The 14,140-nt window shown below is 38.6% G+C and overlaps 1 protein-coding gene across 2 annotated transcripts in view; it reads left to right on the top strand.

Moving 5' to 3' along the window:
• The first annotated feature begins 444 nt into the window (after positions 1-444).
• LOC139120716 (atrial natriuretic peptide receptor 2-like) overlaps positions 445-14,140 on the top strand; it is a 57,803-nt gene continuing 44,107 nt past the window's right edge. For both annotated transcript variants that reach the window (XM_070685253.1, XM_070685252.1), the window contains exon 1: positions 445-1,379. In XM_070685253.1, coding sequence (XP_070541354.1) covers positions 575-1,379 — 805 coding nt within the window. In that variant the 5' untranslated portion in view covers positions 445-574. The remainder of the gene's footprint in view (positions 1,380-14,140) is intronic.

Raw genomic sequence — 14,140 nt, 5'->3', positions numbered from 1 at the left:
TTTCTGTCTCATTAGGACAACGCTACGAAGGGTAGAACCACGTCAGGTACAGATATATTTCAGTGCTGTGAGTCGACGTTTTGGGATGAAAACCTTGCCTTGCGTGCGAACATATGTACACACACTATTGGTTAATATTTGAGGGCGGTTACCGAGTGTCTCCCGGTTGCGGCAAAGTGGCAGGGAGTTAGTGATATTGGCGTGTGTTTGTTTGGGAACTCCTGCTGTCCAATAATCAATAGTGGTGTAAATCTTTCTGATCTGGAATTCCCGGCTACGATACAGCCTTGTGCGCGGAGCGGACTTCCTTTGGCTCCAATGTACGAGCAGTACCATAGCAATCAAGCCGGGTAGGCTCTGTCAGGACAGTTTTATTGCCCAGTACTTGTCTTCTCCACTGACGACGAACGACCTCTCTTCCTAATTTGAGTGTTTTCAAGGGTTATTTTGCCGCTTTTATTGGGCTGCATTTCAAGAGCAACACATCACTGCGCGGAGTCCAGCACAGCGCACGTTTTGTTGTTATTTGTAGGATTATGAGTTCAACTTAATGATTTTATAGTTGGGATCATGGATGCTGCCTAGGTTGCTCCGTCAGGCAGATACTAACAACCCGGCAACTCAGTCATTTATCGACATCGTAATAACCGTGTTTTTCCGCATGGGGTTTACAGGCAGACTATTGCTTGTCAATCTACTGAGTGTACAATTCTTGAATTTCATAGTTTTGTGTACGTTTTTGCTGCTCGATGGACATCGGGCAGAGGCAAGAGAATTTGTTCTCGGATGGGAGTTACCATGGAACGCTACGGAATCGCCTTCAGGCTATCATTGCCTTGGCCCGAGGACAGCCAGTGCCTTGCCGATGGCACTGGAACAAATCTATGACGAAGGCATCATAGGAAATCACACTATCACCTATGAGATGCGAGATAGCAAGTGTGACAGCAGCGAAGCTTTGGGTAAAGCCATCGAACTCATCATGGTTCATGACATTGACGCCATGATGGGACCACCTTGCCCTGGACCGTGTTACATCGTCTCGGCGTTGAACTCATACTGGGATTTGGTCATGACTTCTTGGTTCTGCGTGGAAGAGAACGAAATCTCAAACAAAACGCTGCATCCGTTCACAGCAAGAACCATCGACCCAGTTCACAAGTGGTCACCCTTATCCATTACCATCATGGAAGAGTTCGGCTGGACCACGGCGGCTATAATCACGGAAGAAGAGAGTCTTTACGGTGAAATGGCAGCCTGGATAGAACACGATCTTAAGTACGCAGGGTTGCATGTATCTGGTGTCTTCTTCTTTACACGTTCTCTAACTCCGAGCAGAGCTGAAGAAATCATGGCCGACGCTAAGAAAATTGCTCGAAGTAAGTCCGATTTGGTTCCTTGTTCTTATGAAAAGAAGCTTGTCTGAGATTCTGGATCCTATGTAAGCAAAATAATAATCACGACTGATTTATAGATGGCAGGAGGCCATCGCCGTTGTCATCGTTACGTATACTTGGCCTACAGTAAGGGGCTGTAATTTCAAAGTTGAACCAAGAACAGTAAACGGCACAGTTCCGAAAGTCAACTGATTTATTCTTTGACGTGAAAAAGACTCTCGTTTCTTCTTATAATTATTCCGCAAATCACGTTTTGGAATATACTAAATGTGACACTTTATCACATCATAAGCCGGCAGGACAAGTATGTGGGATTTATGGAAGTCTGTCACGACTAATTGTTTAGTTTTTTCTCCAAGCATTACATATTTTGGCACGGTTCATTTGCATGCTTATTTGCCCTTTCGAGGTGGATTGATGAGTCTCGGGGTAATGCCATCACACCAGCTTATAAACATCTCCAAATCCATCGTATAGGTATAGTCCCATTCGTAAAAAGTTTACAGCTTTCTGTCACCCTGTAACCCTGGAAACATGCGAAGCGTGCAGGGCATGTTACGGTGAATCCGATAAGTTATATTTTTCTACAATATTTTGTAATTGTACAGCTGTCCTGGCCACACACGGTAAGGTAACCTTTACGCGTGTGCAGTAAGGACACCGATAAAGTCTGAATAAGTGCGTCATTTATGTTAGATCGCACTATGTCTGAATTTTGCGATACGCTTTAATAGTTAATGCGACGCCTGGTCCTCATTACACTTGCAGAGGTAGAAACTCCTCGACCGGCTGTCGGCCCGAATTAATTGCATCTCTAATTTCGCCTTGTTTGTTAGCTCTGGTTATGACGTTTGCAGCATACCGCTGTCGCAGTTCAGTTGAGGATAGTGTTTCTGGAAAACGTTTGATAAGAATCTCGGAACCGTCGCTAAACTTTGAAAATCCTTCACCAATGATATGACATTTCAAAATAACGAGTACGAAGATTTTTCCGTGAGAGTTGAGGCTAACTAACGGTTAGGACGATATTCGTTGATTGATATCTCTTATAGTTCAGTATTAACACATCCATCATCATCCAATATATTGATTTTCAATATTTCTTTTGGAGTTTTTTTCCATAATTATTCTGCTCCAAAATCATCGTGATTTTGCTCTTCCGACATTATCTGCCGTTGTGTCATATTTTACATAGGAAACGCATGGGTGCATTTCGCCACCCATGCTGATCTATGCAATATATATGGTACAGGAGATAGGCCCCTAGTTTCTAACGCCAGGCAACGACCCTATCAGCCCCAATGGTTTTATTGCCCATCTACGTGGCCACTGTGAGATATTGTTGCTGGCTTAGAACCCACATACCTTCATATCATCTAAATTAGAGCATCATCGTCAAGAGCAACTGGAATAATAGCGTACTAATATACCGATACCCACGACAATCGAATTTCAATGGTGGTCGCTCTGCGTATAGCTGTCACACAGCACTTGAATGCTGAATGTTGATTCTAGTGCCTGCGGTGATATGGTCAGGCGACCACAATACACCACAAATTAAGTCAAAACATTTGGTGTGTGTGCGAGTATCAAATGGACGATGTCTTGTATGTGGATAATTTTAGACATCAAAACAAATAAATAATACATAATATGTAAAATATTCGTTGGTGATCACAAGCCATGAAATCGATCCGACATACTTTATAGATCGGTGTTTAAGCAACCCAAGGCCCCTTGAGGTTGCCCTATCATCTACATTGTGTATGTAGAACATTCGCGTTTACCCGAGAACATTTAGCTTCAGTTTTTAGGGAAAAGTGTGATTGGAAAATAATTACAGTAACATGTTTCAACCACGGACAAGAAAAATGAAACGGAAAACAGTCTATGAAACGTACACACTGTCCCGATAGCAGATTGTTGTTCAGTTTGTAGAGTCAAGTGCTCGATGAAGGCGCTCAATGTGACAAGTGTGCCGTGCGCCGCGGATCAGTAATGGTAAATTATTGTTCCAGTGGTATGATTGGTCTGGTTTTAAGGATGTTAAGAGTAACAGCTATCGGGTTTCTTAATTTGAAAAAATACCAAGACAAGTATTGTAGGGAGACTCAATTTCTTGATACTTTTGCGAAGCTGCGACGACAGGCTTACATAAGCTGAATACAACTGGTAAAATGACAAAAAACCTTGCAAGTCATGAAATACATATCGAGGCAACTTTTTCTGTCGGTGGAATGAATAAGAGACTCTTCGACTCTGGTTTCTAGGAAGAACTGAACTGCTGCAGTCGGTAATTTAGTTTCCCACATTAATTTTGCAGTCTTAACTTTTCTACTTGAGATGACACGAGCAGTGTATGGCCAGGGCTAGGCTGAGTTATTGAATAATGTACACATCATAACCACACTTGACAGTGTTCCCCTTGCCTCGCTTATTTGTAGTGCTTGGTGTATTACAGAATTCGTGTGTTGTGTCGTATTGCCATGGCGATACTGATAACCCGAGATGACATGATAGCGACTTTGGAAAGTGGGGGGGGGGGGGGGGGGGGGGGGCGTCGTTCATGAACAGAGTCGACAGCCAAAATTTAGAGTATGACGGACTATACTCCGATAGAGTGGCAAGTTAATTTCTGGCGAGGGTTTGTTACAAGAGAGGTCGACAAGTCAATAGTAAAGCCCTGGCACGATTTAATCTAACCCCGTAGTGAATTCAAGCAAAGTCAATTTTTTTCTGAATCATGCGGGTTATTATTTCATATTTTAAAGCCTTGTATCACGTGAACGTTTTAAAAATGGATAACAGTGATCACGTTCTGTTATTCATCGAAACCATTTATTCTAATCTAACGTGTAATTCGACATTATCATCAATTTCCAAACTGTACCCCGAGGTATAAACTGTCATACACGTCTTCCGGGATTTTGTCTCTTCGTGAATCAAATTTCATGCTCCATAGACAAAACAAACTTTAATCCTTATTGTTCATACTTTGACTTTAATAAACAGAACGACAACTGTCAACAAAAATCTCTTTCCCGATTTTAAAGAAAGGTATGACTTGAAGTTTCACATCGTTCCTCTGAGGAGGTTGTCTTTAACTTCTCGGCAGGTTTTGGCATGATACCCTCAAACTCAAAGGTAGCGTTGAACTTAACCAACACAATTCACATTTTTTTTCAAAGGAATATTTCTCATGAAAGATGACGTGAAAACCTTTCATACTATATATATTTTCAAAAAGCAGAGAATCTGAAGTTTGGTATGATTGCAATAGTTTACTCAATGGATAAAGAGTGTACATTTTTGGGGTAAAAAAACTCAATTTAGGTATTAATGAGTTAGATAAAAATTTGATCCTGCTTTGTAAACTGTAATATCTCATTTGAAACTAGAGCTTATGTACAACCCGACAATTGTGTTCTGTGATATCTATTCTGATCCTTAATAGGCAGAGATTGAAAGATTTACATTCAAAAAAGTGATTAAAACCATGATAGACTAAATTGAAATGACTTAATCCAAATGAAAGAAATTTATTGCCAAATAAACTTGTCGTTTTGCTATATGGTTTTTTAAAGAACAAAATGTGAAATTTTCATGAATTTTACCCCGCCAGAGTGGAGTTACAGCGTTTTAGATATTACGTTTGCATAAATATACACTTCTTTCTCACCTTGCTCGTCATGCGAAAAGGTGACCCCACCAATATTTTAATCTTGTGTTATTTAAATAATGAATCGTCGCAAAAATGAGATTTTGAGCAAAATACGGTGTGTTTGAGCAACGCCCTTAAATTGACTTAAGCATCCGCAAAAGATATAGTTTGTCAACTTCTTCAGACACCACGTACTTCTTGGTAGCTTAGAATTGCTATTGTATCGCTGATATTACCAAGTTTGAAAGATAAAAAGTGCCAGGCTACTATAAACTATAAAACTGCCTCTGTTATTAATGAGCCTCACGGGAAATCACCCAACTGCGTACCTGCATAAAAGGATTCACCATTTCTTAATTTATGGCGATCCAAATCCTCTTTCATAATTACATTTAATTTTTGAAAATGTTTAATTTACATCAAAAGATACACATGTACATTCCGACGTCTGAGAGAGAGAGAGAGAGAGAGAGAGAGAGAGAGAGAGAGAGAGAGAGAGAGAGAGAGAGAGAGAGAGAGAGAGAGAGAGAGAGAGAGAGAGAGAGAGAGAGAGAGAGAGACAGACAGACAGACAGACAGACAGACAGACAGAGACAGAGAGACAAAGAGAGACAGACATGGTATTTTGTGTGCGAAGTAACGAGTACGAACGCGTAATTTCAATCTTTTTAACCAAAGTTTCTGGAGATTTCGGTGTCAGAGAAAAATACCTGCGACTTTGATGATTTAGTCATGAAGTCAACGGGGACGTGAAAATACGATCAGATATCCCCATCTAAGTCTGATTACGCTGTATACCAGTATGTAACATTATTGAATCGTTAGGTGGTCGATGCGCTCGACCATGCAAATAATCTAATTACAAACAGTGCATTGACAACCCGCCATATTTTTCTCTATCTTATCTCGTTGAATATTGTTAAAGCTATTGTCATGTGAACAAGATCTTCATTATTAAGATAGATGATAGCAATGACAGCACATATATCATTATAATGCAAATCTTGCCAGGTTTCTTATCGCATAGTTTGTCACCACAGACCAAGCACATAAAACAATCGATTGTTGTCCGTCTGTCATTGTCAGTTTTCCCCAGACACGCCCTAGCTCGAGTTTGCTCTGAGACCATGCCTTTCAAGATTAAAATATAGTTTTTTTGCGATAGGTACGTCCACACTTGTTTCCAAATTGATACGACCCACGTTTTCATCTCAATGCTTTTCGCAATACAGTCCAAACTGGTACAAACTGTTTTATTTATTTATTCATTTGTTTATCTTATTATTTCTGCATTGATCCACCAATGGGCTTTTTCTGAACCATTTTCACGTCAATACAGCTGTAGGTCTGTGGCATACATGTCATGCCGTTTGTTTTGCAATGTATTCCAATGTGGCCAGTTGTCGGTTATTTTATATCCTGAACTCTCAGAAGTATTAGACTTGATTACATTGAAAACAGTCCAGGACATAGCTCACATGGGCATCTATATGTTATGATATGATTACATATAGTTATTTATTTAATATGGCACAGCGAGTATTGCCAGAGTCACAATTTTGTAAAATAAAGCTGTGACTCACACAAAGTTATTTGTTAACCACATTGCGTTTAGCATCGATATTCAGTATACGTATTCCTCCCATCGCTAAGACTTGTCGTAGCTATATATAGATTGACACCCGGCACCGAAATCATATTTATATCTACACACGATCAGCTGATTCATTGCTAGAATGGGCGTGACGTATGAATGGCAGCCCTCAGCTGGTGACAACTGTTTTCATCATGTCAAAGTACACACGTAAAACATAATTAAATGTCAAAACTGGAATTAATCCAATATAAGTCTTGCTTAGTTGTTTGGCATCAGTTCAAATATGTGTACTCCAATTATTGATTATTATTCGAAAAAAGGGTGAGGTGAGGGGAACTTTTTTCCTTTGCGGTTTTCATCTGACCTCATATAGTAACACTCGAAGTGATACACATATTTTTGCATACATGCATACATAAATACATACATGCATAATAGTCATACATACATACATACAGTCATACAGGACCATTCAGGTCGTATGTGCAGTACCTACATTTCCCAGACTGTCATCAATACAAAGTTTAATTGGTCGATACTTTCCTTCAGGAAAATGGCGTAACTTTTCCGCACATCCTGAACTAACAATATTCAAAACTCAATGAAATGTTCATTGCCCTTGTTTTTTTCTAGAATCGCTGTTGCATCTTTGTAAGAGAATTATTATCTTGATATAAATGACATGGTTTCAGAAATCTAGATACTTAGTTTGAGATGAATTGGCACGGAGACTGGTGCCAACGAAAGTACTTTAACACCCGACTGGTAGTTATTTGCACTCATTTATTAATAGCACATTCGTTATATATTCGTTATATATCAGTAACCAGTCTGTTTTCTTTGAGATCATATGTTTGTTGTACAAGGTTTCAGCCACTTCACATCAGCTGTGTCAACTTAATTGACGCAACATGCTCCACTTCTGACTCACTTTCTGTCGTAACAGTTGTACCGTTGTGAGTTAAATGTTTCCGGGTAAATAATACCGATGATTTCTCACATTTTCAAAATAAAACGCCTGAGAATAAAACTCAACTCTCAGAAACAGGATTGAACATCAATCTAGAGGTTTTCACGCAATGTATACTCAGCTGATTGTAAACGTGATCAAAAACGAGAACTGAGAACTTTATAAAGTCAGTAAAATTTTAACGTAACAGCATTGTATCGGCCCGATGATAGTATTACTGCCAAACGTGCGTTTGACTCCATCGAAGTCGTGAAGTCCCTACGTCACATTATCTGAATATTTACAATCGCGCCGACCTTTTCGCTGGCGTGTTCGTGTTTTCTTCCAGACATAATGATAAACTCATTTCAAAGTCATCAGTTTTGTGTTACAATACGTGGTTCTCGCGCGGGTACATTCAATATTCTCGCTAGCAAGCGCTTCCTTTCCGTTTCACAATGCTATGGGAAAATGAACTAGTGACGCAAAAGAGGCCAGTGCACAGGTGCCTGGAATTGCCAGTGTGGTATACACAGAGAGAAGATACGTGTATCTGTGTATACCACACTGGCAATTGCAGGCACCTGTGGGCCAGTGGTACACCACGATGTGCGGATACTGTCAGACGGATATTCAGGGAATATATTGACTCAGATGAGCGTACCAGAGGAATATTTGACCCGGTCTTTCCCCCTTGTCATGATTTCCATGTCCCTGGCTTATTCCCATGATATAAAATAGAAATGCACCCGTTGAATTTTGTTTAATCTTACTATTGCCTTATTCAGTCTTGCTGTGACTGATCAATGCTTTCCAAAACAGAAACAAATATACAGCGTAGCCAAGTCGCCAGTCGTACCACAGGGAACGCAAATGTAATTGTTGGTTTTGTTGTTACTCACATTATAAAAAAATACAAATACAAGACGTCATGGCGATCAGGGTTAGTTGTACGGTGCCCGACATATGAACTCTCCTCTATGTACATAAGAGAGCGTAACAGTCTAATAATGAATGACTATAACTCCGGCATTTAAAGGGCTCCATTATTATACATTTATTTTTAACAAAATGCGCACAAAACATGCATTTTTGTTACTTTGCACAATGGCAATTCGATTCGAGTGTTGGTACCCTGTGGTCGCTCATGTACTTTTTGAAAAATTCTCAGTGAAAATATTCACTCGTTTCAGCTGCAATCTCCTTGTTCGCCGTGCACATCGAAAGCGCTTGAGAACTTATATACTGAATGTCATGAGATAGCACTGAGACGTAGGCCCTAATATTTAAGGAGGAGGGGACAATCTTGCTGTTTTATAAAGTTTTCCTCGGTTTATGTTTGAAATATTATTTGACGGTATGTTTGATGTCCAAAATAAACGATAATATGGATAAAATGTGGTATTAAATTTTTCGATGATTTATGAACAGAATATACATACAATCGCCATTCATACTAAAATCGGAGTGTGGCATTTTAAAGTAGTTAACGGACTACGTATTTCAGTTCTCCTTAGCGTCACTTTACTTAACGACCAGCGCTGACCTAAGTGGTCTGTACAGCTCAAACCTGAGTCGGTTTTCACTCCAAGTTGGCATAATTAATCTCCGATTAATCTTCTTGTGCTGTACTTTACTTTTCGTCTTCTCCAAACAGTACATGTCAACTGAGAATACAAAGTATGGGTCTTATGCGATGCTAACAGAACACGTTGTGCACTACCGGAGAAAACAAAGTTTTGATTAGGTGGAAGTTGTTTGCTAACCGTCAAGTTGGAAAGTATGATTTTAGGGTGACAGGACTAGCCAAAGGCAAATGTAGAGAATTCAGTTCTGCATTTTAAACAAAACAAACAAAGCCTCTAAACGACAAGACGTTCGTTGTATCGGTTCAAATTTAAATTCAGCTAACATTCTAAACTGTGTCTGTTTCTCAGTAGAAATTAAAGGGAAAATAACTATAATGATGAGATCATTCAGTAATTTGTGTCATAGGAATCAAGAGTATTTTCATCTCCTCCAAATAGTATGTTGAAAATACAAAGTATGGGTCTTTTGTTGTGTATTTATACGCGATGTTATTATTGAAAAATGCAGTCGTCAACTATAAATGTTACATTAACACACAATAACACACATAAAGGCTGTGCTCAGTAATGTTTAACACAAATGATCTCGTTATCGGTTTTATCCATTACGAATACAATTGAATGATCTATATTCATTGCTCTTGCCTTCGTTGATTTTTATGCTTATTGTTTTGGTATCGTCGCTACTATCATCGCCTTCGCCGACTCGTAAAGCGACTAACCCGTGTACATTCTCAACGTTGGAACTTACGCTTTCTATTAAAACATACGTTCATGTTGATATATCGGATATATGGTGTTAAGCATAGTGTGTTTATTAAAACCAAGTAATACGAGTACGAAGATAAGGTCGGGATGTTTCCATGGAGGCGATGGTAATTAGCGTTATATTCTCGTATGTATACTCACAATGAAAGTAACATTGAAACAACATCACAACAAATATATCTTAGCAACGACGATGATTACTGAAAACCTTATAGCTGAAGAGTTATGCAGCATGTTTATGTCTTGAGAACAAACCATTTTATCAAAAAGAAAGATTTCTGGAAAATTTATAAAAAGTTACACGTAATGGAGCTTTAATACATGAAGATAACAGACTTAAAGAACCAGTAGCTATCACTTTTAATTATTTTTAACTTTTAATTTGTTTTGTATGTCAATATCAAGTTCGTGTACAACTCCCCAAAGTATATTGAAATGCCCTCTATTTAGCCTAAATTCTCTGTTATTGTTTACATTTGATTTTTAGTCCAGACCAATTCGCTTGTCAACAATAACAAAGCAGTTTATACATATTCAAGCTGAGTTGACAAACTGAATACTGTGTATTTCACCATGCCTTGGGTAAAAGAACAAGAAACTGCATTTGATATTAAAAAAAGTAAAGTTGTGAAAAATTCATCAAAAGTTAGAGTTACAGGCCCTTTAATAGGACTGTCATCCAAAGCTCAGAATCGATAAGACACATTCAGATCGTTGTGCTGGTCAAAGCTGATATCCTAGCTTGAGACTAATTCACTGTTTGTGTATTAAGTTTCATTTCTTGCTCCCAATTACCCAGCAATGTGAAGCTCGCGTGCACTTTAAGGCCGGGACGTGTGAACGTGGAAAGCAATTTCTGGAACCACTTTAGGCCATTAAAGTTGGATTCACGCCGGCAAAGTTGTCAATCTGTTCCTGCAGAGCTGAACTTAAAATTAAAAGCCGAAAGACGGTTTAATTAACTTTCAAGGTTCACTTGTAAGGTCACACCAACACATATTTTACTAAAGCAGCTTTCGAATATCAACGTAATAAAATTAAGGTATGTCTCGGGCGGACAGTCTCATTACAGAAAACAGTTTTCAACGAACTTGTCGAAATACACTTTAATATCCTAAATTTCGACCGAGCATTATTTTATTCAAAATTGCTTATTTTTCCGTCACCATTATTGTGGTTTTATCAATACCAGTGTTTGTGACGTCATCCTCTAAGATCATTACAGCTAATAATGTATCCATTATACAGCATTGTGATTGTGGCTGAAGATGTTTTCTACATCTGCAAATTCGCTAGCATTGCCAAAACAATACAATACAATAATAGCAATGATGTACACCTCCAAGCCCTTAATGGAGTAAAGCAAACTTTGCACTCCATGATATACTGGGCTTCGCCTCGTACATTATATCGTGCAAAGTTTGCTTTCGTCGGACCGGATCGGGGTACATTATTGCTTGAGTAAAACTCCAATTGCAAAAGTTTTTACATGTTCCGGGTTCCCTACAGAGTGCTATGCTGTGCTATATCGAGGGAACGATACAGTTGCAGACTATGATATAAAGATAAAACTTTGAAAAACAATTTGAAAGTACTACTCGGGACATGGGTTCTAAGTTAACTAATGAATGTTAAGTGAGTGGAATTTTAACAATATAAGCTGCACACCACGTACATGCGCACGAAGGTTGAATTGCGATCAATAACAATCTAGAAGAGAAGATAGTGTGCTTATTTATGTCAACTACATATTTCTTCATCTGCAACTTTTCGTATTTGAAAATATCTAGCGCATGCGTAGAGATAATTTAGTAGAAAATGTGTAGAGTATGATATGGTATTGAGCTTTGCTGTTGTAGTCTCGTCCAACTGAGTTTATTCAAATATAGCATGGCTAAAAATGATACTCAATGAGTTGCACTGCAGTATAGTCTTGACAATGGATCTGCTTTCCTGCAGAAGTGTACATATTTATGTGTCATAGTCTCAAGTTGAGAGGAAATTATAATTACAATGCAGTTTCATTTCAATCGAAATAATGATCAGTTCAGAACAAACCCAGTGTGAGATTACAAGTTAATGCTGACTAACAGATCTCCATCGGGTTTTGCCAGATTTAACAGACACCGTGTAAAATTAACTTTCAATTGGACCGAATTCTATCAGTTAACCGATCGCGACTATGTCGAGGCAAAAATATTGGGTAGTAAACGCCGACAAGCAGATATCGTTTTCTTGGGTCGTACCCTCATACGAAACTATAATGGCAAAATATTCCCGTTGATGGAGTTTGATATTTCACCATAGAAGAGTCTTGCTGAGCACAATGCTAATGGCTGTGTTAATTGCGATAGTCCTTGATAATTGTACTTAACACGATCAGGTTGAAGAGTTGTTCAAATAGTTCCAACTGCCGACGTTTCCCGTTGTAAAACAGTCAAGATTCAACGCTCTCTTCTGTTTGGAGTCCAAATGAAGTATTGCTAGCCGAAATCGAAGTACTTAATGCCATAATGCGCCTGTACATGAAGATTAATTTTGGAAGGAATGTTGGCACAACTTGGCTAATGAGACATAAGCTTAATGTATGGACGGAATTAGTGTATTTTCGCAGTCGGCTATCATGCACTTCAACATTGACTTTTAAAAACATTTCTCATTTCTCTGGCAAATAATACCGTCGGTTAAAGTGACAGCAGTTGTAAGTTTTGATGTTTTCATTATTTTTGTTCTGAAAAACAATTGTGTTTTTCTTTTTTATATCCTTAAAGTCGGTTGAAATAGCCTTGCAAAGACGATGTACTCTTGATGACGATTGAATTCTAGTCCAGACCAGTTGCCAATACTAGCATCGACACGACACACTTTAAGGTAGAATGCGCCCCGGGTACAGATATTCAGACTCTCAAACTTTTGCAATTTTGTTTTGATCTATTACCATTTGTTGGGGTTCATTTTAAAGCCCTTGGCACAAGAAAAATTTTCTCGACTTAGTTTTTCGGAAATCGAAAATTTTGTTTTTTCTCCATAGAGTTAACACAGGGATGGCAGCCATTTTGAATTTCAAATATCGGTAAATCTTGGGTAATTTGTTTCTTTAGTACTAAAATTTGCATGGCGACCCCTGATTTTGTTCTTGATTTTGAAAGAGAACTGTTGAAAGATTCCTTAAGGAAAGTTTGAGCAAAAGTTGAAGTCTTTCACTTTCGAGGCGCACACTACCTTAAAGGCTGTCTCGACGATTTAAACACTAGGCGTTTGCACGTGACTTTGAGAGAAGAACAAGATACTATCTTTACAAACAGACTGTACACTAAAAGGTAAAGCTAATCTGGTCTGGTTTGAACGGACAGAAAGTATGACATTGGTTTTTTATTTCATGGACGAGGATTTAGGGCGCCATTAGAGATTTATATCGGGGCGTGTTTTCAATGCCCATCTGTCACTGCTGCAACGGGATGTCGATATATTTCCCAAAGCAAGTATGCTATGTGAAGTCCTTGCTTACGCCATTACATCGAAATAAAAATAGTGTACCAAAAATATCTAAAAATGAAGAGTTACACAATCCTTTTTGGCATGACTACCTTATAATCTGGCCTTGAAAGGAATATCCGATACGAGGTATAGAAGGGTAGTAAGTTCAAATAGAACTCGTTACCATGGTTTTTGATTGAGTAATTTAGGAGATTTCCGCCCGAGTAGTATTAGCTGAACGTCATTTGAAGATTACGTAAAGAACTCGCAGAAATTTCTTGGAAACCCATGACCATAAACTCTTAGTGCACTTCAACGAACACCTGACCGTACCTATCGGAAAACTGCAATGGTAAATTTATTGCACCTTGACATTAGATAATGGCTGTTGACAAATACGTTATGTTAGACAGTAGGAAGGCTTACAAATTCAATAACAATGTTGTCTTGTCACCATGCATCACTTTAAAACCCAGTAGCTGTAACTTTTGATGATATGTTTTCGCAATTTTTGTTTTGCACGTCAATTGCAAGTTCATGTTCCTCTTCAAATCATCCAAACAACTATTCGACTTGTCAACACAGCGTCTTTACATGTAGAATGCACAGTTATTGTTTACATTTGAATTCTAGTCCGGACCACTTGTCAACAATAACAAAGGGGTCTACACATAGGCCTCTAAGGCTATAAAGCTGAATACT

Source organism: Ptychodera flava, chromosome 20, assembly GCF_041260155.1.
Source record: "Ptychodera flava strain L36383 chromosome 20, AS_Pfla_20210202, whole genome shotgun sequence".
NCBI classification, from domain to species: domain Eukaryota; kingdom Metazoa; phylum Hemichordata; class Enteropneusta; family Ptychoderidae; genus Ptychodera; species Ptychodera flava.
This window is presented reverse-complemented; position numbering and strand designations above follow the sequence as displayed.